The sequence below is a fragment of the Scyliorhinus torazame genome, chromosome 13 (assembly GCF_047496885.1).
Source record: "Scyliorhinus torazame isolate Kashiwa2021f chromosome 13, sScyTor2.1, whole genome shotgun sequence".
Lineage (NCBI taxonomy): Eukaryota > Metazoa > Chordata > Chondrichthyes > Carcharhiniformes > Scyliorhinidae > Scyliorhinus > Scyliorhinus torazame.
This window is the reverse complement of record NC_092719.1, coordinates 9653212-9679294: the sequence shown is the minus strand read 5'-3', so window position 1 is coordinate 9679294 and position 26083 is coordinate 9653212. Positions and strand designations below refer to the sequence as shown.

Here is a 26083-nt window from a genome sequence, read left to right as displayed (position 1 = left end):
CCAAACATATGAGTTGTGATAGACACAGGGCAGCTCTTCACTTTCTACTAATTGTTCAGATTCAGCAGGTGTATAATCAATGCCGATTATCCTCGATGAATAGACTCTAATAGTTTGATTACCATGTTGGAGTCTTCTCCTCACATCCTAACGCTTTACCCATACCTTTCTACTATATCTGACCCTCTCTTTTATAGTGTAATAAATCCCGAGGATCAAAGTTTATCTCTGACGATTTTATGCAATGACTTAGGGCTGACTGAATTTTCACCGAAAACATCTGCCTTGATGAATGTCCTTCTCCCTATGTGTAGCACATGCAAGTTCCGAGAAAAGGTGGAATAATTGTATTCCCTTCCAAGGGGCGGGGATGATCACCCATCACTAAAGGTACTGTAGCATTGTTCCTGTAGACCAGCTGATACAGGATATAGCCCTCAATCATTTGAAGTGAGTTATTGACATGGCAGCTTCTTCCACAGGTCAGCTACTGCACTTCCCACGTGACAACAATGACTACACTTCAGAACCACTTTAGGATGGTCTGCGGTCATGAAAGTCACTGATCTGAAGTTTCCCATTTTACACGATCGACCAATATTAAATTGAACCTGTGCCGGCTCTGCTCCTGCAATCCAGAGCTAATCTCATTCTGCTGGCATATCATTCACCTTTTTTCCTCTTAAAAGGTGCCCTGGTTTCTGTCTCAGCTACTTGCTGTACGCTCCAAAAACGCTGTGTGCAAAGACGTTTCTTCAACCCGCTTAGTGACAGTTTCAAATTGATGACCCCTCATCAAGGATTGCCCAGCGTTTATGATCAAGTAAAAGTGGCAGAGACTGGGTGAAGGAGCATCACATGAGACTGACCAACAGAAATAGGGGCGGGAACAGCGATGGGTAACAATGAAGAGTACAGAAATGCTAATAACATTGCTCATAGAGTCACTGGATTTTATAATTCAGAGAAGAACAAAGAACAAAGAAAAGTACAGCACAGGAACAGGCCCTTCGGCCCTCCAAGCCTGTGCCGACCATCTAACCTAGAACCTTCTACACTTCCGGGGTCAGTAACCCTCTATTCCCATCCTATTCATGTATTTGTCAAGATGCCCCTTAAACGTCACTATCGTTCCTGCTTCCACCACCTCCTCCGGCAGCGAGTTCCAGACACCCACTACCCTCTGTGTAAAAAACTTACCTCGTACATCTCCTCTAAACCTTGCCCCTGTAGCCACCTGGGTTGGCCACTTCCCGACTTAAAATGGAGATCCGCAAAGAATGCAGGGAAATTCAGTCAAGCCAGGAAAAACTAGCAGGTGCAAAGTTTCCTGTGTATTAGAACTTGCAGAAACCCAGACAGCACTGAAACCAACAGCCACCTGCATATTAATGAGCGATCCCCGGGAACAATTGAAACATTTAAAGCGAATAAGGCCAAGCCAGACTCCTCAGCGCCAGCAGGAGCCAAGACAAAGGAAGGTCAATGGACACTTAGGGACCGCCCAGCAATCAGGGATTGCTCCAGGATTGATCCAAGTGATCGGAACCTAGTCCAATCACTTGGAACCAGATACGGGGTCCGCCCCGAACAGCGCAAAGCCCCTGGGGACTATAAAGTAAAGCCCCCAAGTTCAATTCGTCCTTCTTGGCAGGGTCACTCAGCAGCTCGAAACAACCCTTGACAGTGACCTGCCCAAGCTGCCGCAACAACCAAGTAAGTCTCCAGTCAACGCACGCTACGAGATAGGCGCTCCTAGCTATCAGTCCATACCAGCTTTGAATCCTGCAGACTCAGAATCGAACGAAAGGCCATTTGTTCCCCTGACCTGGTGGGCCAGTTCCGAAGCTAAGTATAGGCCTTTTAGTGATAGAGATAGCCTAGTAAGTAGAGTTTTATGCATGAGTAGTGATTGACTGTGTGTAATAAATGTGTTTTGATTTGAAACTTACTAACTGGTGTATTGAGTTATTGATCAGCACTTGAACTTGAACCTCGTGGCGGTATCATAAAGATAGCTGGCGACTCTAGAGCAAAGATTATAGAAACAGAGCAAATTAAGTAAAGACACAACAGGCAACATTTAAGAGCCAACCAAAAGTTAGCAACACCCCTCACACCTTAAACCTATGCCCCCTAGTAATTGACCCCTCTACCATGGGAAAAAGTCTCTGACTGTACACTCTGTCCATGCCGCTCAAACTTTTGCAGACCTCTATCAGGTTGCCCCTCAACCTCCTCCGTTCCGATGAGAGCAAACCAAGTTTATTCAACCTCTCCTCATAGGTAATGCCCTCCATACCAGGCAACATCCTGGTAAATCTCTTCTGCACCCTCTCTAAAGCCTCTACATCCTTCTGGTAGTGTGGCAACCAGAATTGAACACTATAAGGTATTATGGGGTTAAAATCGATGTTTACTGTACAAAGGTCAACACTATTGCATCTTCTTCATAAATTAAACATAGGTCCGTGTCTACAAAAGCAAAATCCTGCAGGTGTTGGAAATGCGAAACAAAAAGAGAATGCTGAAATATCTGTAAGAATTATTCTTCATATTAATAAATTAATAAATCTCTGCTAACGCAGTCTGAAGGTTTTCTGTTGTATTATCATTTATATGCCTAGCTGGCAAAAAGAAGTTCAGCTTTACTCCAGCAGAAATCACATAAGACATTTATCACAAAAACAGATCAAAAGGAGACTCCAAAATCATAGATTATCATAGAATTTACAGTGCAGAAGGAGGCCATTCGGCCCATCGAGTCTGCACCGGCTCTTGGAAAGAGCACCCTACCCAAGGTCCACACCTCCACCCTATCCCCATAACCCAGTAACCCCACCCAACACTAAGGGAAATTTTGGACACGAAGGGCAATTTAGCATGGCCAATCCACCTAACCTGCACATCTTTGGACTGTGGGAGGAAACCGGAGCACCCGGAGGAAACCCACGCACACACGGGGAGGATGTGTCATGCATTTGGCTTTCTTCAGTATCTCACACCAGTAATAATTCAGTTTTTAAAATCATTTTATCGGAAAATGTCAGTTTAGAAAAGGTCTGTTTTTCCCCATTTACTGAGAGCAACCATTAACCAGACTGGAAAAATGAAGTAACACTCTTTTGTCACAAAGTAATGGTGTCAGAAGGCCATCTGCTACACAGGAAAAAAAAATATCAGTGCACAATAGCCTTCTTTGAATTAAAGATTTCATTTTTTTTTTAAATGTCTACCGCAAACCAGCCTTTCCCATATTAAAGCAGATTTTCACTCTGGTGAAATGATGGAAACCGTATAAATTTAAAACACACAGACTCCAATTTTCCTATCTGTTAGTCAACAGCAGGTAACCCTCTTCTGACACTATTATCTGGTGTCTAAAGGTTATTAGTCTATCTCCATGTCAGTTAATGGGTGCACCCAGGTAAATGGGGAAAGCTTGTACTTTGAAAGTCATTTTAACTGAACAGGAAATTATTAAATGGTAATCCTTGGAACTAGATAATCAAGAAATCAAGAAGTGTTAAGTGCAACTTATTAAATACAAGTTACAGCCTTGACTTGCTTTAGGCAGCACAGTAGGACGGTGGTTAGCACTGTTGCTTCACAACGCCATGGTCCCGGGTTCGATTCCCGCCTTGGGTCACTGTCTGTGCAGAGTCTGCACGTTCTCCCCGTATCTGCGTGGGTTTCCTCCGGGTGCTCCGGTTTCCTCCCACGAGTCTCGAAAGACGTGCTTATTTGGTGAATTGGACATTCTGAATTTTCCCCTCAGTGTACCCAAACAGGCGCCGGAATGTGGCGACGAGGGGCTTTTCACAGTAACTTCGTTGCAGTGTTAATGTAAGCCTACTTGTGACAATAATAAAGATTATTTTCATTTGCTTTGGTGGCAAAGGAAACTCAGACCTTTCCTTTAATTTTGCGTTGCTTGTCTGAAGAATAAGCCTGAGCAGATCTGAACAGCATATGTGGCGCTGCAGCAAAATAAGGATTATTGATAGAGATATAAAGATGAACATTTAACAAAGTGGTGGCTTAAATAACAAAACTATCTGTGTGGAGTTTGCATGTTCTCCCCGCGTCTGCGTGGGGTTCCTCTGGTTGCTCCGGTTTCCTCCCACAGTCCATAGATGTGCACGTTAGGTGTATTGGCCATGATAAAGTGCCCTTAGTGTCCTAAGATGTGTAGGTTGGGTGGGGTTGCGGGATGGGGAGGGTGAGTAAGCCTGGGTGGGGTGCTCTTTCAAACGGTTTGTGCAGACTCTATGGGATAGCTGGCCTTCTTGTGCACTGCAGGGATTCTATGGATAAAATGAGAGGAAGAAAATACTCATTTTATCTTGGTGCCCCAACAATGAAACTTCTCCAAATGCTTCACACCATAAATCCCCTTTAGAAACGCAATGGTTGTTATGGAGGTAAATCATCTAGAATCATAGAATCATAGAAGTTTACAGCATGGAAACAGGCCCTTCGGCCCAACCAGTCCATGCCGCCCAGTTTTTACCATTAAGCTAGTCCCAGTTGCCCGCACTTGGCCCATAACCCTCTATACCCATCTTACCCATGTAACCATCTAAATGCTTTTTGAAAGACACAATTGTACCCGCCTCTACTACTACCTCTGGCAGCCCATTCCAGACACTCACTACCCTCTGAGTGAAGAAATTGCCCCTCTGGGCCCTTCTGAATCTCTCCCCTCTCACCTTAAACCTATGCCCTCTAGTTTTAGACTCCCCTACCTTTGGGAAAAGATGTTGACTATCTACCTTATCTATGCCCCTCATTATTTTATAGACCTCTATAAGATCACCCCTAAGCCTCCTACGCTCCAGGGAAAAAAGTCCCAGTCTATCCAGCCTCTCCTTATAACTCAAACCATCAAGTCCCGGCAACATCCTAGTAAATCTTTTCTGCACTCTTTCTAGTTTAATAATATCCTTTCTATAATAGGGTGACCAGAACTGCACACAGTATTCCAAGTGTGGCCGTACCAATGTCTTGTACAACTTCAACAAGACGTCCCAACTCCTATATTCAATGTTCTGACCAATGAAACCAAGCATGCCGAATGCCTTCTTCACCACCCTGTCCACCTGCGACTCCACCTTCAAGGAGCTATGAACCTGTACTCCTAGATCTCTTTGTTCTATAACTCTCCCCAACGCCATACCATTAACTGAGTAGGTCCTGGCCTGATTCGATCTGCCAAAATGCATCACCTCACATTTATCTAAATTAAACTCCATCTGCCATTCGTCGGCCCACTGGCCTAATTGATCAAGATCCCGTTGCAATCCTAGATAACCTTCTTCACTATCCACTGTGCCACCAATCTTGGTGTCATCTGCAAACTTACTAACCATGCCTCCTAAATTCTCATCCAAATCATTAATATAAATCACAAATAACAGTGGACCCAGCACCGATCCCTGAGGCACACCACTGGTCACAGGCCTCCAGTTTGAAAAACAACCCTCTACAACCACCCTCTGCCTTCTGTCGTCCAGCCAATTTTGAATCCAATTGGCAACCTCACCCTGGATCCCGTGAGCTTTAACCTTCTGCAACAACCTACCATGCGGTACCTTGTCAAAGGCTTTGCTAAAGTCCATGTAGACAACGTCTACTGCACTGCCCTCATCTACCTTCTTGGTCACTCCCTCAAAAAACTCAATCAAATTTGTGAGACATGATTTTCCACGCACAAAGCCATGCTGACTGCCCCGAATCAGTCCTTGCCTCTCTAAATGCTTGTAGATCCTGTCTCTCAGAATACCTTCTAGCAACTTACCTACTACAGACGTTAGGCTCACCGGTCTGTAGTTCCCAGGCTTTTCCCTGCTGCCCTTCTTAAACAAGGGCACAACATTCGCCACTCTCCAATCTTCAGGCACCTCACCTGTGGCTGCCGATGATTCAAATATCTCGGTTAGGGGACCCGCAATTTCCTCCCTAGCCTCCCACAACATCCTGGGATACATTTCATCAGGTCCCGGGGATTTATCTACCTTGATGCGCTTTAAGACTTCCAGCACCTCCTCGTCTGTAATATGCACACTTCTCAAGACATCACTATTTATTTCCCTTAGTTTCCTAACATCCATGCCTTTCTCCACCGTGAATACCGATGAGAAATATTCATTCAGGATCTCACCCAACTCTTGTGGCTCTGTACATAGATGCCCTTGTTGATCCTTAAGAGGCCCTACGCTGTCCCTAGTTACTCTTTTCCCCTTTATGTATCTGTAGAATCTCTTTGGATTCTCCCTTGCATTATTTGCCAAAGCAATTTCATGTCCCCTTTTTGCCCTCCTGATTTCCCTCTTAACTCTATTTTGACAATCTCTATACTCTTCAAGGGATCTACTTGATCCCAGTTGCTTATGTACGTCATATGCCTCCTTCTTCTTTTTGACCAGAGTCTCAATATCTCGAGTCATCCAGGGTTCCCTACTTCTACCAGCCTTGCCCTTCACTCTAAAGGGAATGTGCTTACCCTGCACCCTGGTTAACACATTTTTAAAAGCCTCCCATTTACCAGCCGTCCCTTTGTCTGCCAATAGTCTCCCCCAATCTACCTCTGCAAGTTCCTGTCTGTTGCAAGAATGTTCCACAGAGAACAGTGAGAGAATCATAGAATCCTACAATGCAGAGGGAGACCATTTGGCCGATCAGGTTTGTACCGACCCTTAGAAAGAGCACCCACCTGGACCCACTCCTCCACCATATCCTCGTAACCCAGTAATCTTAACAAAATAATCGTTGTTACATTTAGACATTACTAGCTGAGGGTGGAATGGAGCCAGGACATTTGGTTCCTCATCCAATTCTGCCCTGAAAACTTTCACAACCACCTAAGGAGGCAGACACAACCACAGTCCAGCACCTCACCCCATGGCAACACCTACAATGCTACTGGTTTGGAGCATCGCCATAGGTGTCCGGTGTGTGCCTGTTTCTTGCCTGTTAGTGAGCAGAAAGGGCCAGTCGGGTTAAAGAGCAGTCCCGCGCTTGTAGTGTTGCCCAGGCTGTATAAATGACACAGGGCAGCAAATTACGAGGAAATGCTTCCTTAACTGAGCAATAGGTGCCAATAAAGGAAAGTCTGCCGTGCAGTCTTCAACCTCTAACCTTCCTTCGGCGGGAGCAGTGGCCAGGGGTCTGTCGGGAAGGTAAGTTTAACCTTTAAAAACTTACCTTGCAGGAGAAGCGGCATTCAGATTTTCGGCGGGAGCAGTAGCCAGGGGTCTGTCGGGAAGGTAGGTTTACCTCTTTAAAAACTTACCTTCAGAACTGCAGGAAGTCGGCCGTGGGGATTTCTGGGAAGATTTGTTAGTACCTGTATATAAGTTGGGCGGTTGCTAAACCCGAGACACTACACTTGTAGTGTCCCCCACCCTTCCACCTCCTCTAACCTAAGGTGAATATAAGGTAAGCTCTTCCTTTCTTTTTCTTGTTTTATCTAGCGGGGATGGCAGGGAAGGCAGTGCAATGTTCCTCCTGCAGAATGTTTGAGGTGAGGGACGCCGTCAATGGCCCTTCTGATTTCACCTGTGGGAAGTGCACCCATCTCCAGCTCCTCAGAAACCACGTTAGGGAACTGGAGCTGGAGCTGGATGAACTTTGGATCATTCGAGAGGCAGAGATGGTCATAGATAGAAGCTTCAGGGATGTAGTTACTCCGAAGAATAAAGATAGATGGGTGATGGTGAGAGGGGCTGGGAGTGAGCAGTCAATACAGGGATCCCCTGTGGTCGTTCCCCTTAGTAACAAGTATACCGCTTTGGATACTGTTGGGGGGGGACTTACCAGGGGTAAGCCATGGGGTACAGGTCTCTGGCACAGAGTCTGTCCCTCAGGAGGGAAGGAGGGGAGAGGAGTAGAGAATTAATCATTGGAGACTCCATAGTTAGGGGGATAGATAGGAGATTCTGTGGGAACGAGAGAGACTCGTGGTTGGTGTGTTGCCTCCCAGATTCCAGGGTGCGTGCTGTCTTGGATTGTGTTTTCGGGATCCTTAAGGGGGATGGGGAGCAGCCCCAAGTCGTGCTCCACATAGGTACCAACGACATAGGTAGGAAAAGGGATAGGGATGTAAGGCAGGAATTCAGGGAGCTAGGGTGGAAACTTAGATCTAGAACAAACAGAGTTATTATCTCTGGGTTGTTACCCGTGCCACGTGCTAGCGAGATGAGGAATAGGGAGAGAGAGCAGTTGAACACGTGGCTACAGGGATGGTGCAGGAGGGAGGGTTTCAGATACCTGGATAATTGGGGCTCATTCTGGGGTAGGTGGGCCCTCCACAAACGGGATGGTCTACACCTGGACCAGAGGGGTACCAATATCCTGGGGAGGAAATTTGCTAATGCTCTTCGGGAGGGTTTAAACTAGTTCAGCAGGGGATTGGGAACCTGAATTGTAGCTCCAGTATACAGGAGGTTGAGAGTAGTGAGGTAATGAGTAAGGTTTCAAAGGTGCAGGAGTGTACCGGCAGGCAGATAGGTGGTTTAAAGTGTGTTCACTTCCATGCCAGGAGCATCCGGAATAAGGTGGGTGAACTTGCATGGGTTGGTACCTGGGACTTCAATTTTGTGGCCATTTCGGAGACATGGATAGAGCAGGGACAGGAATGGGTGTTGCAGGTGCCGGGGTTTAGATATTTCAGTAAGCTCCGGGAAGGTGGTAAAAGAGGGGGAGGGGTGGCATTGTTAGTCAAGGACAGTATTACGGTGGCAGAAAGGACGTTTGATGAGGACTCGTCTACTGAGGTAGTATGGGCTGAGGTTAGAAACAGGAAAGGAGAGGTCACCCTGTTAAGAGTTTTCTATAGGCCTCCGAAAAGTTCCAGAGATGTAGAGGAAAGGATTGCAAAGATGATTCTGGATCGGAGTGAAAGTAACAGGATAGTTGTTATGGGGGACTTTAACTTTCCAAATATTGACTGGAAATGCTATAGTTCGAGTACTTTAGATGGGTCCATTTTCGTCCACGGTAGGCTATTGCAGAAAATACGGAGTCATGGGATTCAGGGTGATTTAGCAGTTTGGATCAGAAATTAGGTAGCTGGAAGAAGACAAAGGGTGGTGGTTGATGGGAAGTGTTCAGACTGGAGTCCAGTTACTAGTGGTGTACCACAAGGATCAGTTTTGGGGCCACTGCTGTTTGTCATTTTTATAAATGACCTGAAGGAGGGCGTAGAAGGATGGGTCAGTACATTTGCAGATGACACTAAGGTCGGTGGAGTTGTGGACAGTGCAGAAGGATGTTACAAGTTACAGAGGGACATATATAAGCTGCAGAGCTGGGCTGAGAGGTGGCAAATGGAGTTTAATGCAGAAAAGTGTGAGGTAATTCATTTTGGAAGGAATAACAGGAAGACAGAGTACTGGGCTAATGGTAAGATTCTTGGTAGTGTGGATGTGCAAAGAGATCTCGGTGTCCATGTACATAGATCCCTGAAAGTTGCCACCCAGGTTGAGAGGGTTGTTAAGAAGGCGTACGGTGTGTTAGCTTTTATTGGTAGAGTGATCAAATGTTGGAGCCATGAGGTCATGTTGCAGCTGTACAAAACTCTGGTGCGGCCGCATTTGGAGTATTGCGTGCAATTCTGGTCGCTGCATTATAGGAAGGATGTGGAAGCTTTGGAAAGGGTGCAGAGAAGATTTACCAGGATGTTGCCTGGTATGGCGAGAAGGTCTTATGAGGGAAAGCTGAGGGACTTGAGGCTGTTTTCGTTAGAGAGAAGAAGGTTAAGAGGTGACTTAATTGAGGCATACAAGATGATCAGAGGATTAGATAGGGTGGACAGTGAGAGCGTTTTTCCCCGGATGGTGATGTCGAGCATGAGGGGACATAGCTTTAAATTGAGGGGTGATAGATTTAGGACAGATGTCAGAGGTAGGTTCTTTACTCAGAGAGTAGTAAGGGCGTGGAATGCCCTGCCTGCAACAGTAATGGACTCGCCAACACTAAGGGCATTCAAATGGTCATTGGATAGACATATGGACGATAAGGGAATACTGTAGATGGGCTTTAGAGTGGTTTCACAGGTCGGCGCAACATCGAGGGCCAAAGGGCCTGTGCTGCGCTGTAATGTTCTATGTTCTATGTTCTATAAGCTAGTGTGACTAATTTGGGATAAATTTACTCGGCTCGCAAAATATTTTTTAAAAAATTCAATTTGCGGTACAAAATGGTGGAAGCTGTGAATTTTTATGATTGTCCAATTTGATTTGCTCTGCTGCTGTTAATAGTTATGGGAAACCAAGGCCAAATTTCTGTCAACCCCAATAGGCATTTTGGAAAATCGCAGATGAAATGGCTTTATTTACTCCAAATTGGAGAGTTCTGTTCTACACAGAAACATCGAAAATAGGAGCAGGGCATTTGGCCCTTTGAGCCTGCTCCACCATTCATTATGATCATAGCTGATCATCCAAGTCAGTAACTTGTTCCCGCCTTCCCTCCCTCATATCCTTTGACCCCTTTAGCCCCTAGAACTACATCTAACTTCTTCTTTCCTATGAAAATTCAGTTTCATCAGCAAGAACGTGTTTGATGGCAATTGGTTCCCAAAGCCACCAGTTTCAAACCTGACTGAGTTATTTATTAAGTGATGTTTGGGTCCTTACTCTTCCAGTTTAGGTTTTCTTACTCCCGAATCCTTCACCTTTAGTCTAAAATGTCGGATGAAGTTACATTCCCAAAATTGCTTTTGTGTCGGGCAACAATGCACATTTTGCACAACTCAGGAGATGACTGAACTTAATAAACACATGTTGGGATGGGTGGGTGGGTGGGTGGGTGAGTAGAGTAGCGATGATGGGTTCCCGGCTTCCATCCAAAAAGGTTGTGAAGTCAATGGAGTGAATGTGCTAGCGTTAAGAGAGGTCGGAGACATTATCAGGCTTATGCCTCATTTCAACTGCAGGGGCACCACAGAGCCCTACTGGACTGGACTGGTTACAAGAGAATAGGAAATTGGCAAAGGTTGGGACTCTTGAGCTTGTGATATTCTTGGTGTTGTTAAATTCAGGATGATTGGCGTAAGGTTCATAAAGGCCACAAAATAGCTTTAACTTGAACAAAGCTATACATTTACTACCACTACTAATATGGATTTGACACTTACTCCCTAAATAATATACAGTTGACAATAAATATATAATCTACACTCATCTACTACTAATCTCTACATTATAACATTAACGATGATCTGCTCTCACTCACACTATCTTTCCTTCAGGCTGCTCTCTAGCCTTCTCCTCAAACTCTCCCCCATAAGGGTATATCAATGTATTATATACTTGTACATCTAGCTTCCTTTAGTGGTTGAGTTACACATTTCATTAACCCTTGCAGTTACAGCTGGCTGTAATGTTTCTGCAGATCCAGGAGGAGGAGTAGGTTGCCTCAAAAGGAGGGGAAAAAGTAGTTTGGGTGCCATTTGGTCGAGCAGCTGGCAGTATTTCCATTTGGGTTCCAGCAAGGGGCTTAAGCCCAGATGTGCACATTTAAAGATCCTCCCATATCCTCCATCGTTCCTCCCAGTTTCTGGGGGTGCACCCATATGGGTTGGTGAGCTCAGTTGGCTGGAGGGCTGGTGGCGAGTGAGGCCAACAGTGCGGGTTCAATTCCAATACCCACTGATGTCTTCTCAACCTTGTCCCTCAGCTGAGGCGTGGTAAGCCTCAGGTTAAATCAGCGCCAGTCAGCTCTCAAAGGGGAGAGCTGCTCATGGGACTGTAGTGACATTTTTTTACATATTCCTCTTGTAGATGCACCAAAGAATCATATAGCTTAGGAGGAGGCTGTGATGTTCTCTGTTTTGTAAATCAGGATGTCTCGAGTATGTTGTGTGGGACAAAGAACATCAAGCTAAGTTAATGAACAAAACTGATTTATTTACACTACTTAAATAAGATTTGAATAAGTTACCAAAGTTAAATTAAACTATACGAGATCTCTAACTACAGATCTCTCAACTATGCAACTAATCTCTCACGCCGAAACACCTTCTCCCAGAATCCCAGGAGCCACATGACATTTATAGGACTGCTCCTTATCTCCATCTGGTGGTGAGTAGTATTAACGTCAAATTGTTAACCCTTTGTATTCCGTTCAATGTACATATTGTTACAGAGGCCACTCGTCTCATCGAGCCCGTGGAAGCCCTTTGAAATAGCTCCTATATCCCCTTCACTACAGACTTAATTTCCAAGCAGGAGTGTCCAAGTTTAAAGGATTTTAAAAAAAGAATAAAGGCTGCACTTCAGGAAAGAGAGTGGAGCAGCCGAGTGGGTTGAGCCGGGGAGGGGGGGGGGGGGGGGGGGAGACCAGCCCAGCCGTGCCCCCTGGGACTAGGCAGTGTTAGTGAGGCAGTCAGTCAGCTCAGGCTGAAGTGCAGCAGCTTCACACTGCACCACAGCAGCGGAGGGAAGCGGGACAATGATCGCAATTCTCTTATTCTCATGCTCTTCGCTTGCCTCCTGGGCAGAAGGGAGCTGGCGTTTAAAGGGCGAAGCGGACAGCTTCAACGCAGATCCCCAACCTGTAAGCGAATGCACTCAAGACCCAAATAATCAGCGAACGCGTGGATCCTAAATTATAATTGTGCAGTTTATTGCGTTTTATCTGACGCAATTTAGAAAGTTTGGCAGCAAATGTTCACTAAAGTGGCACAAGAATTGGATTGTCTGAAAATAGCTCAGTGAAACTTGCTCTGATCTAATGCACCTTTATGTTTCAGGAGTTTCAGCGTCTTCCGAGGCAGATCGTTGTGTCGCAGAGATCGGTAAGTCCCTGAAACTTTATGTTATCCGTTTAGTTTGACTGTAGCAGCAAAGCAGAAATGTGCAGGATATCACACCCCAGGTCCCTGGGCAGTATTTTCATAGCCACACGGGGTGTGCAGGAGAGCTGGGAGGGTGAAGGAGGAATCTCTGATCTTGAGCGTCTTCCAGCTGGGATCTGCAACAGTAGCCCCACAACATTTCTCCCTCCACCTGTCCCCTTACACTGCTGGCTTTAGGACAATTTTAGATCTCTTGTATTTCCTTTCCTGGCGCACGGTGCCAATTAAGAAGCCAGTTGTATTGACGTCCTCAGGACAATTAAAAGGATTTTGCAATTATGGATCCCTTTTGAAGTGTAGTCACCGATGCATTGCAGGCGGATTTGTGATTCCTGGTTCTTTCAACGTCACTGGGTGTCTCGTGCTGGAACTCCCTGCCTAACATCTGGGGTCACCTTCACCACAGGGATGGCAGAGGTTCATGAAGGCAGATTATCACCACCCTCTTGAGAGCAGCTAAGAATGGGTAGCAATAATAATAATCTTTATTAGCGTCACCAAGTAGGCTTAACACTGCAATGAAGTTACCGTGAAAATCCCCCAGTCGCCACACTCCGGCACCTGTTCGGGTACACGGAGGGGGAATTCAGAATGTCCAATTCACCTAACAAGCACGTCTTTTGGGACTTGTGGGAGGAAACCGGAGCACCCGGAGGAAACCCACGCAGACCCGGGGAGAACGTGCAGACTCCGCACAGACAGTGACCCGAGGTCGGATTCGAACCTGGGACCCTGCCGCTGTGAAGCAACAGTGCTAACCACTGTGCTACCATGCCGCCTGAAAATGCCACTCTTTCCAGTATTAAAAGCAAATGGACGGCACGGTAGCACAGTGGTTAGCACTGTTGCTTCACAGCGCCAGGGACCCGGGTTCGATTCCCGGCTTTGGTCACTCTGTGTGGAGTCTACACGGTCTCCCCGTGTCTGCGTGGGTTTCTTCCGGGTGCTCCGGTTTCCTCCCACAAGTCCCGAAAGACGTGCTGTTAGGTGAATTGGACATTGTGAATTCTCCCTCGGTGTACTCGAACAGGCGCCAGAGTGTGGCGACTAGGGGATTTTTCACAGTGACCTCATTGCAGTGCTAATGTAAGCCTACTTAGTGACAATAAAGATGATTATTATTGTGGATGCTGGAATCTGAAACAAAAAGAGAAAATACTGGACAACCTCAGCAGATCTGACAGCCTCTCTGGGGAGAGAAGTGGGCGAACGTTTCAAGTCAGGCTGCCTTTGAATGGCTTTGATACTATTTGACCGCAGGGACCTGGTGGTAAATAAATGGATGCTACTGGCAGGAATATATAAAGCATTCAGTTCTGTGTGATCCAACCTTGTGGCTGAATAAGAACAAAATTGGCAACCACGCTGATAGTAAATTAATTACATCAGTAAATAACTATCGAATGAGTTAGGAATGTAAGCAAGAGAAGTTGGCCATTCAGCCCATCGAACATTTGATTAGGTCATGACCTGGATCTCAACTCCATTTAAGCGCATACAAACATGTAAATTAGGATCAGGGGTAGGTCACTCGGCCCCTCGAGCCTGCTCTCCTATTCATTGAATCATAGAATCCCTACACTGCAGAAGGAGGTTGTTCGGCCCATCGGATCTGCACCCGCCCTTGCAAAGGGTGCCCGACATAAGCCCACGCCTCCACCCTATCCCCGTAACCCAACCTAATCTTTTGGATACTAAGGGACAATTTAGCAATGGCCAATCCACCTAACCTGCACATCTTTGGACTATGGGAGGAAAACGGAGCACCCGGAAGAAACCCGCGCAGACACGGGGAGAAAGTGACAGTCATCGAGGCCAGGAATTGAACCCGGGTCCCTGGGACTCTGAGGTAGCAGTGCTAACCACTGTACCACCGCGCCATCCAGTAAAATCATGGTTGATCTGATTGTAATTTCAACTCCACATCCCTTCCTACCCCCGATAATGGTGAAGTGAGATGTGAATTATCTCACATATTGCTGATGAACATCACTGTAATACAAATATAGCATTCAAACCCACAAACAGAGCTTTAGGGAGCACCTTTAGTAACAATTTAAATGCTTAAATTAACACACTGAATTCTGGCCTTTAAATGTTGAATGATACAATCAAGTAAATATAGAATTATAAAATCCCTACACTGCAGAAGGAGGCCGTTTGGCCTGATGGTCTGCAATGACCCTTCAAATGAGCACTGTAGCCATTTACTCTTCCCCGACCACTATACCCTACCCCGTAACCCCGTAACCTAACCTGCACATCCTTGCACACTAAGGGGCAATTTTTCATGGCCAACCCAGCTAAACCACACATCTTTGGACAGAAATTTAAAAAAAATCTTTGATACAGAAATACCTTCATCTCAAACTACCATCATGGATGAGCATTTATAGAAAATCAAAATCCTCAAACAACAGGCTATTAGATTAGAAAAATACTCCGAAAATGGTGAATGTATTTTTACTCCAATTATCACTTGTAAATAGAAGCTGATGACTGAAGGTAAAGTAGATCAGAAGCAAAATTAGAAGTTGCCAACAACCTCCATGAAGAACTAGCTCCATCCCTTAACGTGTTTCCAATTTCTAACGCGTTTCAGCCTACGGAGAAAATTAACAGAAAAAATGTTTTTTGTTTGCTCAGTATATTGTTTCAGGGAACTAAGCTTGTGTTTTTGTTGTTTTTCTCTCTTGCAGGATAGTAAACCCCATTTGACAGATTTTGTTGTGAAATCCACGATCTTTTCTCGCTATGCATTCACAGCTGTGTCCTCCACCATGGTCAATCGGGCCTATAAACCCAAAGACGCAATTTTCCAAATGCAAATTCCAGCCTCTGCCTTCATTTCCAACTTCACAATGTGGGTATCCGCCAGCCTTGATTCTCTGGGGCTGATTGAGAGTTTGTCACGGATTGACCAGAACGATCGATGAATGGGTGGAATGCTGAGTCAGGTTTGGCTGTTGCCGAGCCTTTTCCATTAGTTACATTTGCCTCTGCACCCTCCAGCTCAAAGCATTTTTGCCCACTAAGTCTCGGGAAGTGCGAACTGAAAACAGAGCAGGGGGGTACACAGGGCAAGCAACAGGGGGGTTTCTTCATCAATCAGATCAGAGGATTTATAAAGAAACTGCGGGAAAGCGGGAAGGAGGGTGAATTGAACTGGGTGAATTCAATATCAAATCAGGTACAGAAAAAAAATAACGAGAGAGAAAGAAAGAATGGGGGAGGGGGTGAAATTTTGGATCTGCGTTAGCCGTCAGTGAGAATGGTGACATGGATGCAGAGTAGCGCAAGGATTGGGAAACGCGATTCGCACTGGGGAGATCGCGTTTCCGATTTTCCACATCCCTCGCTGATGACGTAATGAGATTCCCACCCACAAAGGGTGAGAACCTCATTGTAATATATTAAATACATTTTAATATGATTAACAATGCCAATCTGCCTCATGTTCCCCTCCATACCTAATATTCATATCTCGCCGACATGAGCCCACGTTGATGAGCTTTCGGACAGGTATATAAAGGCGCGGATCAGTCGTGGCGGATCCCCCCACCCCGGGACCACAAAGGTAAGTATAGCCACTGGAGGGGAGATGAACAGCGCCATTCGGCAATGCCAATCTGTGCCCAGGGGCAATGCTGGGGTGGGCCCTCTGGGGAGCCCAATTGGGATGGGTGTTTCTCATTTTGTGTGGTGAGGTGGGAGGGGGGCACTGAGGCTTTTAAGGAGGGACTTGACAATGATAGTCACAGAACGGGCTTTGTGGGGGGCTGTGGGCATTGAGGGGGTGATGGGCATTGAAGGGGAAGTGGGCATTTGGGGGAAGCAGGCATTGAGAGGGGAACTTCCAGTGACAGGGGAATGGGCATTGAGTGGGAAGGAACTGTAGTGATGGGGGAGCGGTCACTGGCAGGGTAACCTACAGGGATGGGGGGGGGGGGGTAGCAGGCAGTGAGGGGGGGGTCCTGGCATTGAGGGGGGGAGCGCCGGTGATGCTGCTGTGTTTGTTTACTGTGGGGAGAGGGGTATCCCCCAATAATTGTACCATAGTGGGGGCAGAACCCCGATACCTTCGTTGTGGGGTGTTGCTGGCGAAGTTTTACCTCTTTGCTGATCGGGGTGCCCTTTAACGATGGCACGCCGGTCTCTGTGGAGTTGATCTTGCCGGCTCTATCAGGCCTCACCCCACCAGAGTGACAACGTAAACCACGCCCTCAGGTTTTTTGTCAGAGTGGCTCAAGATCTGGTCTGAAAACTCAGCCGTTTATCTGGAGAGATGCATGCTAGTTTTCAGTCAGAGCCTGATATTCTGGCAAATTATGGGAAATCCCACCCTGGATTATGAAAGAGCAAAAAGAGACAGATGGGAAATCACATTTTATTTAACATTTGGAAGTTTTAAAATCTCCATGAAAAGTTCAAACCTTGACCAAATGCGGCTCCACACTTGTAAATGCTCATTTTCAGTGCCCGAGCAATTGCTTGGCAGTAATTAATTATCATCACATTTCTCTACTTACACTATCAATTACTAGCCCTAATTATCTGTGATTAGCTCAGTACCTTGTGCACCAGTGCAGTAACATCACAATATTTCAATGATGAGGCAGGCAGCAAGCTTTTGCTTTTCATGAAGCTAACAAGTGGATTGATGCAATTTGGACAGCACCCTTTAGGGGTGACACGGTAGCACAGTGGCTAGCACTGTTGCTTCACAGCACCAGGGGCGCGGGTTCAATTCCTAGCTGGGTCACTGTCTGTGCGGAGTCTGCATGTTCTCCCCGTGTCTGCGTGGGTTTCCTCCGGGTGCTCCAGTTTCCTCCCACAAGTCCTGAAAGACGCGCTTGTTAGGTGAATTGGACATTCTGAATTCTCCCTCTGTGTACCCGAACAGGCGCCAGAATGTGGCGATTAGGGGCTTTTCACAGTAACTTCATTGCAGTGTTAATGTAGCCTACTTGTGACAGTAATAAAGATTATTATTATTAGAAATTTGCATGTAACCACATATCAGCCAAATGCCCGAAGTTCCTGATTATGCGTAAGAAATGACAAGCAGCTTCAGCCTGACTGTTATTTCGACAGGAAATTCGGACCCATTATTTTGGTTTGAGCATAAGTATTGTATTCTCATTTTATCCTAAAATTCGCGAGATGTACCAACTTTGCATCTAGGAAACGAAATAACAATCAGTTAAACAGGACCTTCAGCAGAGTTGAGTGATTTCAATGTGAGATACTTCCACCTAGATAGGGATGAAAATAACCCAACACAAACTATTCCAGCTCATTAAGATAGACCTTTTATCTGCTCTGACTATCAATTTGCTGAAGGTCCACCATTTTGGCTTTGCAAGCAGAAAAAGAGATACACATCTGATATGATCGTTGGGGGATGGTGTTCCCCAGATGTAACTGTTACTGTTGTAATGTGCTTTGGCATTCTTAGTCCCAGATGTTAATTGGGAGGAATTAGCGCGATATAAAGTATTGGATGAGTATTTGGCTCATGCTAGATTGTTTTTCACGGCTGACAGCAGGACTAAATTAGGATGAGAACGACTCTCAACTTGCACCAACAGATTGGTCCCTGTTCACTTTCATCTGTGCAGCCAGTCATTGAGGGATTAGGGAAGATCCCCCAATGCATTATGAAACCAGATTTGACCTAAATTGGACCCATTTAGTTCTATCTGAAGGCACAACCTGTAACATTTACTACTATTTCCCAGTGGCTGTCGAAATGAAAAGTTTGGCTAAAAATGAAGAGCGATTGTAAAGAGAAATAGTTCTCTGATCCTAATTCAATCCTAAGGATCTCTTGACACTCAGAAGCTTCTGAGTGAGCAACAGTCTGTCAATCTATCTACCTAACTATGCATGTTATATTATTGGGTGGGATTCTCCGGGCTTGTGCGCCGTTCGCTAGTGGTGGGATTCCCTCATCTCGCTGCTTTCCCATTGAAGCCACCGCACACCACCGGGAAACGCACAGGTGGAGGTGCGCTGCCGGCAGGAATAGAGAACCCCAACAGGCAGAAGGTTCCGGCCATTATGCCATGCTCACTCAGTACTGGAGAACTGGTAAAGAACCTGTACAATACACCCCCCTCACTGTGCATAACGTGCTTTACATGTGGTTCTCCAAGACCGTAGACAGGCAAGAATTTCTTTTTCGTTCTTTTCATGATCTTTGCTGGTGGGGCCAACATTTGTTGCTCATCCCTAATGGTCCATGCGAAGGTGGTGGTGAGCCGCCTTCTTGAACCGCTGCAATTCACCTGCTGTAGATACACCCACGGTGCTGTTAGTAATGAATGCATGACAACGTTGTTCCAAGTCCGGATGGTGTGTGGTTTGGAGGGGAACTTGCTGGTGATGGTGCTCCTGACGAATGTGATATAAAATAGTTACTTTAAATATATTAGTTACAGTAATGTAGATGTAGGCCAGTTTAATTCTAGTGAGTTCACAAAGGATTTCAGCAAGCATGGCAAGGAAGGGGGGAGAATGCCGGCCTCCAGCTCCTTTGTGGCTGGGCGAATGTCTCTCATATCACTGTTGGGACTAGGGCTTTCCGCATTGCTGGGAGGCCCGAATGGGCATTCCAAAGCTGGATAAACTGGGCTACTGGGGGATCCCTACGCAACCGATATACTGATTGTGATGCTAGCCTGTACACGGAGCAAGGATACTACTTTTTATTTAATGGCACAGCGACCAATGTTTTGTCACCCCCATTTCCCTGCCAAATTGCTATCGGGACTCCAGTCCCTACCACAGTCCCCTGCCCTTCGGCGTGGATGCTGCATAATCAGTTAGCACGCCGGGCAGTCTCAGCTGAATTCTGCGAGAACTGGAAAAATCCTCAGGTTCTCGCACCCAACCGGGGCCACTCAGCCGGGTGGGGAATTCTGAGCGTCTTGACACTGGGAGGTGTGGGGGGTTCCTTGGCGGTCAGCGATAGGAATTATTTTATTTGTGTCTTTACCATCCTGGGAAACGAAACCTTGGGAGCCCTCGGGGCAATAACCAAGGAATTGTCTCAGCTGCGGTTGTTTGCAATGCAGAATCGGTATGCTCTTGACTATCTTCTGGCCCGTGAGGGTGGGGTATGCGCCATAGTGCAGGGCAAGTGTATCATGCGAGTTCAAGACCTAACCGCTAACATCACTAAATTTATGGATCGCATACGGGATCACCTGGACGGAATGCAGGACCCTGTCTCTTGGGGTAACTGGGGATTTGGAGGTTGGAAGGACTGGTTGATAAATATAAATAAGTATTTAGCAGTGGCACTCGGCTGCATCTTTGTGGGCCTGGCCATCCTTAAATGCGGGGTAGAATGCGGGGCGCACTGGAACAGATAGATGCCGCTAGAATCTTGGCTGTTAGGATCCACGAGGGTGCAGCGGATGAAGGGGGGCTACAACAGGAATTGGAAATGCAGCGACAAATCTTTTTAGATGAGGGGCCGTAGCTACGGATTGACTAGATAGGTTATCATACAATGATAAAAGGAGGGAATGACGAATGTGATATAAAATAGTTAGTTTAAATATATTAGTTACAGTAATGTAGATGTAGGCCAGTTTAATTCCAGTGAGTTCACAAAGGACAAAGGGTTTCAGAAAGCATGGCAAGGAAGGGGGGAGGGGTGTCTGGTAGAGGAGGGGAAAAGGATGCTGGTTAACAAGAGGCCCAGGGTTAAGGAATGAGAAGTGAGCCAATTAGGATGTATGGCCAGGTCAGGAGGGGTATAGGATGGCCTATGGGAATCATGTATGTGAAACTTGATGCCATTTGAATGTATTTGTAGAGATTCCTTTGTCTCCAATAGCACTCGGTTTGGAAGACCCAGGAGGCAGCTTGTGTTCTGGGTTTTTGTGAAGCGAGTCAGACTTGCAAGTTGGTTAAAAATAAATAATACTATGCCTACAGATCCATCTCAAGTTTTATTGAGGCCAGACTGACGGGTAAAGAATTCATGTTTTGTCACTCCCATGTGTCTGCTGCTCTTGTCCTTCTGGATGACAGAGGTCACGGATTTAGAAGATGTTGTCGAAGGAGCTGTGGTGAGTTGCCGCGGTTCATCTTGTAGATGGTACACTCTGCTGCTACTGTGCACAGCTGGTGGAAAGAGTGAAGATTGACGATGATGAATGGAGTGCCAATCATGCAGCTACTTTGTCCTGAACTTTGCCAAGATTCTTGAATGTTCTTGGAGCCACACTTGTCCAGGGAACAATGGTTAATAAATATATGGATGGGAATTACTTCCTGTTCAAACATTTCCTCTGGAAAGATCCCTAATGCTGATTTCCACAACTTTAAGATAGGGGGAAACTAAATTTAATGATGAACTAATCTCAAGTGGTAGCCATGCGTGAGCACTTTGCACAAAGTTTCTTTACTTTGAAGTGAGTTACAAAGTGCAAGTAATAGAATACCTGACGGCGTGTGACGAAAGGTTTACCCCCTTAGCCTTGCTCGGCAAAAAGCCCCACTTAGGCTGTCTGTCCCTCTGTGAGATTTACGGTGACCTGTGAAACACTGATGGTTATTGAAGAGTGGGATGTAAAACTCATTCTCACAACACAGACAGAGCCAGGAAATAAATGTCTGGACATTACTGTGATTTAACTAACGTTCAATCTACGTTTTTGTTTCTGTGCAGGATCATTGGCAAAAAGGTACATCAGAGTGAGGTGACAAGCAAAGCAAAAAAGTCCAAAGACAAAATAAAAGAACATTCTGGAAAAAATGATATGTAGGTATTCAATTCCTCACTTACCTGCATTCATACATTTAAATGACTTCCAGGTGATGCAGGAGTTAAACATTTCTAGTGGATACTGATTAACTGACGTGTAATAACATTTTTATTAAAAATTAATTTAGAGCACCCAATTATTTTTTTCCAATTAAGGGGCAATTTAGCATAGCCAATTCACCTACCCTGCACATCTTTGGGTTGTGGGGGTGAAACCCACGCAGACACGAGGAGAATGTGCAAACCCTACGCAGACAGTGATCCGGGGCTGAATCCGGTTCCTCGGCGCCGTGAGGCATCAGTGCTAACCACTGCTCCACCGTGCCGCCCCAGTGTAATTAAAACTTGCCATTAATATAATGCTGGTGGTTTACTGAGATACAGGCTAGTTTTGAATAACTGCAAGTGTCAACTGGCTTCAGTCCCGGTGACACTGTCTTTACAGCAACTGTTGAAGGGCCTTTATTCAAACTAGCCCACTGTTCAAAACAATTATTTTCATCTTAAAGAAAATGGGAGGAATGACGGACGTAGCTGAAAGGATGGAGCCCAAGGTGGAGGACTGATCAACTTGACCCTCTGGTTCCCGCGGGGTGAATTGTCAGATGGGCGACTAGGGTGCGGGTGATAGAAAAAGGACAATCAGTGGGCCAGGTCTGTCCAAGTGACAGAGGCTTGAAAGTAAGGAGACCTATGTGGCCTTTCACATTTGGGATAGTACACAATTCGAACTGTACAGAAAGAAGAGGGCCTTCGTGTGCTCAATCCAGCAGACACCGATAGGAAAAGAAAATTAATTTCCAATTTGAATTACACTTGAGGCACAGGTGTTGTAAAATAAAGAACATCCTGCACCAATAAAGCACCAGGCAAAACAAGCAAATCCAACTCCCTGAACAGATGCTTAAAGTGTCTGCCCCTCTGTACATGAGGTGAATTTGTCGATTACTCGGGTTGTCAACACCAACAATTTGTCTTCAGCTTTGAAATGAACTATTTCTTTCCTGGGGCATCTCACCTTTCTACTCAAAGACATTGGTCAGCTGTGTGGAGAATCTTGGTTAACTGATTAGTTAACAGGAAGCCGGGTCAAGTGTCAGTGGTCTTTTCCAGGTGGTTGCAGATGGTAGGGTCACACACGAGGAATGTGCCGTGCTGGGTAAAGGTTCATGGGCAGAGCGAGTTCAGGGAAAACCCAAAAGGTTCCAGTGAGCACGTACTTCTTGGATATGGATCATAGAACATAGAAAAATACAGCACAGAACAGGCTCTTTGGCCCACGATGTTGTGCCGAACCTTTGTCCTAGATTAATCATAGATTATCATAGAATTTACAGTGCAGAAGGAGGCCATTCGGCCCATTGAGTCTGCACCGGCTCTTGGAAAGAGCACCTTACCCAATGTCAACACCTCCACCCAACACTAAGGGCAATTTTGGACACTAAGGGCAATTTATCATGGCCAATCCACCTAACCTGCACATCTTTGGACTGTGGGAGGAAACCGGAGCACCTGGAGGAAACCCACGCACACACGGGGAGGATTTGTGACAGGACAGAATAAGTCATGAAGAAATAATTAGGAGGTGGATATTAAAAGTCTGTAGATTTTAAGAGGATGAAAAGATTGAAGGAGGTAGAGGGCGCAATTCTCCCAAAAATCTTTAAGTGTAGTCTCTGGCAGGAAATGAGGTGCGTGCCCCACCGGGTGGGTGGTGCGCGATCCAGCTGGCAATCCATCATTTTTTGAAATGGGGCGAGTTCAGCACCGGCACTAAGAGGGGAGGGGCCTACACACTTCGGCAAACCCGGCTTCACAGAGATCGGGGCACCATTTTCAAAGGGCGCCCCAATCTCCAAGTGACAGTAAAGGCACCTCCTCACCACTAGCGCCGGCAGCAGGGCCTCAGTACCACCCCCCCCCCCCCCACCACCACCATCATCACGGGCATCAGTGCCCCCCCCCCCACCCTACCACCATCCTCAGTGGCATCAATATCCTCCCCTCCTCGGCCCCAAGGATCGTTGGCATCAGGGCACCAGGGCCCTCGCAATGGGCCTTTGTTCAGGCCCCTCCCCCGATCGTCAATACTAGTGACTTCCCCCCCAAGTGAGCCACGCTATGGGATGGCCAAATGCCCCCCTTTCATGCCCAACCCCTTGGCAGTACCAAACTAGCATTGCCCCAGGCACTGCCCCAATGCCACCAACAGTTCCACCAGTGCCAGGGAGCCAGTGCCACAGCACTGCCCTGCCATGTCCTCAACTACCTTGGGGCTACAATGTCCTCAGAGCCCCTTGGCGTGGGCATCACATCGGATATGCGCTGGTGAGCCCCACCAAATTCACGTTGCGTCGGCGGATGGGAAAATACTGGGAGCCGGGACAATCCGGCTTCAAACAGTTCCAGCATATTTAAATGAGGATATGAATATGTAAATCTGGTTCGCACACAGTGAGGGGGTGAACCAAATTGCGTCAACTGCAGCAGGCCGGGAGCATCGCGCATGTTCAGCGCCCGGCGTAGATCCTGTTTCGTGGCTCTCCCGCCATTATCCCGAAATAGCAGGGTTTGCGCCGGGCACACGCATCCAGAGAATCGCCCCCAGAGTGTTTCATAGTTTTGATGGAATAGAATATGTTAGTAGAAGCATTGTGATGAGTCACGATTTCAATGCCGTGAGGGATGGCAACAGGAGAGGAAAATTCAGAGGGAGGTTTGAAGCGCGAGTCAGCGATCCTGTTGTGCCCAGTGCGGAGCCTGGTGCTACAGGTGTATCAGGCGAGCCCCAATTCGGGCTTCGCACTGAATGCGAAACCTCACGCGAGGCGACTGACTCATTCCACCCGGCTTGATCTGGATCTTGCCCTCGGTGGGTGCGATCCAGATCTGAATATTTAAATGATCCCAGGACTCACTGGTAGCGCCTGGGACACCTCGCCATGGCACGGTGCCGTATTGGTTCACACAAACGTGGACCAGTCGTAACAGTACCTGGGCAGGGGGGAGGGGAGTCCCAGGCTATTGGAGAACCCCGGGTGGCCGAGGACAGGGCGGAGTGACACCCTGGCACTCCCTTGGCACTGCCAGCCTGGCACTCTGGCAGTACCACCCCGGCACTCCCAGGGTGCCAGACTGGCAGTGCCAAGGTGGCAGGTTGGCACAGTCAGCGGTCGGGCCCTGGAGGGTCTTGCCAGGTAGAGGGGGGGTGAAGGACGGCGAGGTGGGGTTCCCGGGGGCCTCCCCAAGGTTGAGGGGGATGGTGAGGGATGGGGGTCAAAATAACATGGGAGGCCTGAAGGGTGGGGGCGGGGGAGAGATCGGGGCTGTCAGACAAAATAGCCCCCGATCTGCGAGAAATCTCTCTTTAAATTGAGCCCGCTGAATTGCGCCCTTGGTTTTAGCATAACGCAGTGGGGATTCGTCTGTGTGCACTTGTCTCTTTGGGATCTGGTGGGCATTTATCTGCTTTGTGAACTGATTTATCGGGTGGTCGGTTGGGGATGGGGTAGCTGGGAGGAGATGAGGTTTATGTGTTTGTGTTTCCTCACAATAGTGAAGGAGTTATAATCCTGAACAAGACTTTTTTCATTTTGTGAAAATATGAATTTTAAAGTCAGTACTGCCAACATTCCCAAGTAATGTCCCACTCCTTCCTTGTATTTCTTAGGATTTTTTTATTCCCATCATGATTCCACCCACATATTTTTTTCCCTTAATGTACAACAGTGTCACAGCACAGCTGAAAAAGTACATTTTTATTACCTCTAACGCTGAGCGGAGCAGCTGCAACACAATCCTCGCTCACTCAAATCCCAAACTCATGAAAATCTCCGCTCCCTGAGGAAACATTTATCACAGCCTGGCCCGTGAGACAACATATCAGCATGGGATAAATCGGCAACCAATCAACTTTAGCCGAACTGCCGTCTACCATTAAAAATAAGGACCGTGATTCTCCACCCTCTGCGGGGCGTGTTTCCCAGCGGTGGGAGGGAGCCCGTCAGCGGAATCTTCTGCTCCCGCCCAGCTCTCAATGGGATTTCCCATCGAATCCGCCGCATGCCACCGGGAAACCTGTGGCAGAGGAGGCCCGAGGGCATGCGATTGCCCAGTTTCAGATGTGCGGCCAGAGGAGAAACATCAGTCAAGGGAGGACAAGCTAAACGTTGGCAATGAAACAATCTCCCACATTCAAAATGCTCACCACCACATGCTCTTCAGGCCAATTGGCTGATGTACGAGAACGCACCTGCGAAGCTCACCCAGCAAAGCTTCAATACTTTCGGGAAAGTGGAAAAGCGACAGGAATAATGTGGAAAAATTTCAAACAAAACCTTGCATTAGGGCTGGATGGAAAAATTTGGCAAGCGCACATTAGCGTGACTATATCTCACTGACCTGTGTACTGGCGGCTGCTACTTTGACCCTGGGGAAAT

General features: G+C 46.8%; 1 protein-coding gene across 1 annotated transcript in view; it reads left to right on the top strand.

Annotated features, from left to right (window-relative positions):
- The first annotated feature begins 12393 nt into the window (after nucleotides 1–12393).
- itih5 (inter-alpha-trypsin inhibitor heavy chain 5) overlaps nucleotides 12394–26083 on the top strand; it is a 74361-nt gene continuing 60671 nt past the window's right edge. The window contains exons 1-4 of the mRNA XM_072471038.1: nucleotides 12394–12561; nucleotides 12758–12802; nucleotides 15562–15725; nucleotides 21549–21641. Coding sequence (XP_072327139.1) covers nucleotides 12457–12561; nucleotides 12758–12802; nucleotides 15562–15725; nucleotides 21549–21641 — 407 coding nt within the window. The 5' untranslated portion in view covers nucleotides 12394–12456. The remainder of the gene's footprint in view (nucleotides 12562–12757; nucleotides 12803–15561; nucleotides 15726–21548; nucleotides 21642–26083) is intronic.